The 2,889-nt window shown below is 48.7% G+C and overlaps 1 protein-coding gene across 1 annotated transcript in view; it reads right to left on the minus strand.

The window, feature by feature from the left end:
• Window positions 1–1,814: 1,814 nt before the first annotated feature.
• LOC137629278 (uncharacterized protein PF3D7_1120000-like) overlaps window positions 1,815–2,889 on the minus strand; it is a 1,602-nt gene continuing 527 nt past the window's right edge. Inside the window, exons 1-2 of the mRNA XM_068360539.1 lie at window positions 2,460–2,889; window positions 1,815–2,135 (exon numbers count right to left, since the gene is read on the minus strand). The exon at window positions 2,460–2,889 is cut by the window's right edge and continues 527 nt beyond it. Of these exons, the coding sequence (XP_068216640.1) occupies window positions 1,815–2,135; window positions 2,460–2,889 (751 nt within the window). The remainder of the gene's footprint in view (window positions 2,136–2,459) is intronic.

Consider the following 2,889-nt stretch of genomic DNA (forward strand, 5'->3'; position numbering starts at 1 on the left):
CGGTGAAGCCAAGCGGGCCAGGCGGTGAAGCCAAGCAGGCCAGGCGATGAAGCCAAGCGGGCCAGGCGGTGAAGCCAAGCGCCATTGTAAGCCGGGCGGTGAAGCCAAGCGGGCCAGGCGGTGAAGCCAAGCGGGCCAGGCGGTGAAGCCAAGCGGGCCAGGCGGTGAAGCCAAGCGGGCCAGGCGGTGAAGCCAAGCGGGCCAGGCGGTGAAGCCAAGCGGGCCAGGCGGTGAAGCCAAGCGCCATTGTAAGCCGGGCGGTGAAGCCAAGCGGGCCAGGCGGTGAAGCCAAGCCCCATTGTAAGCCGGGCGGTGAAGCCAAGCGCCATTGTAAGCCGGGCGGTGAAGCCAAGCGCCATTGTTGGGCCGGGCGATGAAGCCAAGCGCCATTATAAGCCGGGCAGCCGGGCGGTGAAGCCGGGCGGTGAAGCCAAGCGGGCCAGGCGGTGAAGCCAAGCACCATTGTAAGCCGGGCGGTGAAGCCAAGCGCCATTGTAAGCCGGGCGGTGAAGCCAAGCGCCATTGTTTGCCGGCGGTGAAGCCAAGCGCCATTGTAAGCCGGGCGATGAAGCCAAGCAGGCCAGGCGGTGAAGCCAAGCGCCATTGTTGTGCCGGGCGATGAAGCCAAGCGGGCCAGGCGGTGAAGCCAAGCGCTATTGTTGGGCCGGGCAGTGAAGCCAAGTGGGCCAGGTGGTGAAGCCAAGTGCCATTTTAGCCCAGGCGGTGAAGCCAAGCGTCATTGTGTGGGCCGGTCGGCGAAGCCTAGTGGGCAGTACGGTGAAGCCAAGCATCAATTTTTGGCCGGTTGGTGAAGCCAATCGTCATTTTACCCACTTAAACAAGACATGCTCATTCATCATTCAGAGTTTCTTCACCTGCATAGCCAGTCCTTAAGCCTAAAAAAAAAAGACCTTAAACCTAAAAAAAAAACCTTAAACCTAAACCTAAAAAAAAAAACCTTAAACCTAAAAAAAAAAACCTTAAACCTAAAAAAAAAAGAAGAAAAAGAAGATACTATTCCTTTCATAAAATTGTGAGGGCATCAACTCGCCTATTGTAAGGACCAAAACTTCACTCTGTTCATCCCAGTTCTTCAACCTTCATCAGCAGCCATTTGATATCAGAACACCTTTCCAGACTGACCTGCTCCGAAGAGGCGCAGCTTCCTTCACTAGCTGATTATCTTGGTCCAACCTTTAAGTACAAGACTGCCTACTAGAAGAAGCCTAGCTCGTTCCCTCTGCCGAGCCGGTCTTCTAGATCATTCCCCCAGAACCACCCGAAGGTTGATATCCGAAAGAATAGATCTAGATATCCGACCATTTGTACACTTGACAAACGGCTTGTACTCGTCCATCAAGGTGCAAAGCATACTAGTCTCAGCGGGGTTTCTTCCCTCAGTAGGCCATTGTCCTCCAGGTTATTCCAAGAATTGTAATTCAAGCTGGATAGTAAGCCTTGTATCCTCCAAGCTGGCCAGTCCTTCCAAGTATCCTCCCTGTAGCTGTCTGTCAGTCAGTCAGTTTAAAGATCCCGGGGGGGGGGGGATCTCCTTCCTGTGGATGTGATTGGATTTAGCACAATTATTTGAAGATTTGGTCCTGGCAAAACTCGGCTGAATCTCCTTACCCTCACAAAATAAACTGAAATTAAACTAATATGGCAAAAATATTCTCATGTTTAAAATTTTTTTTGGTGTTTTCATTTTTTCTTCTTTTTTTGGGATTTTTTATTTTTTTATTTTTTTTTGGGATTTTTTATTTTTTTATTTTTTTTTGTGTTTTTCATTTTTATCCATTTGCTGATCGAAATATTTAAGTGCCGGTGAGACTCTTCAGAAGCCATTCGATATGATCAGCTGCTAACTGAACCTGCTTAATAGTACCACTGATGGTGATTGAATGACTATATTCGTGCCTTTGTGGCATATCTATTAAGCTGACTCCACTGTGGCGGGTGATTTCCATCAGCGTCCTTCCTTCCACTCCATATATGGCTCTGTGGAACCTCCTGGGCACATGCAAGTCGACAGTCACGTACCTGTTGAGGCCAGAGTCCCTTGTGGTGGTCACTCTAACCTTTTCACCTTGGAAGGTGATGTGACTACTGTCGGATGAGGAGATGGCCCTTTTGGGCTTCTCGGGTTCCAGGTCAAACACGATGAGTTTTCGTGTAGTTTTTTTAATCTTTTCTTCCTTTTTCTTCTCCTCCTCCTCCTTCTCCTCCTTCTCCTTCTCCTCCTTCTCCTTCTCCTCCTCCTTCTTCTCCTCCTCCTCCTTCTCCTCCTCCTCCTTCTCCTTCTCCTCCTTCTCCTCCTCCTCCTTCTCCTCCTTCTCCTTGTCCTCCTCCTCCTTCTCCTCCTTCTCTTCGTCCGTGGAAATTTCCTTTTTGAGCTGCTCTTCCTGGGTGTTGCTGGTGCCATGGAGAGCGCCTTTTGAGGCTAGTAGCCAGCCAAGCACCTGACCCACACCAGATGCGCCTCCAACTTCCTCCTTCTCAGCCTTACGTCCGTTGGTATCCTGATCCTGTGCCTCGACTACTTTCTCCTCACTTTTATTGTCTCTGTCATCCTTTTGGACATCCTTCTGAACATCCTTAATATCCATTTTTAAACTTGTCTTGTTAAGTCTCAGTTTCGTCATTTGAGGTTTGTTTTCTTCTTTCGTCTTATCTCCCTCTTCAAGTTCCTCCTTGAATGAAGGGATGATCTCATTTGCCGCAAGCAGCTCGTCCTTGAGACCAACATTTTTTTCAGATTTGAATGTTTCCAGTTCTTGACTCAATAGGATGTTTTTTTGCTCCAAGTCATTCAATTTCAAATTTTCTTTTTTGTAATTTTCTAACTCTTGTAAAATTCCTTTGTAGCGCTCATTCCTGAGGAGATCATTT

This window comes from Palaemon carinicauda, chromosome 37, assembly GCF_036898095.1.
Source record: "Palaemon carinicauda isolate YSFRI2023 chromosome 37, ASM3689809v2, whole genome shotgun sequence".
Lineage (NCBI taxonomy): Eukaryota > Metazoa > Arthropoda > Malacostraca > Decapoda > Palaemonidae > Palaemon > Palaemon carinicauda.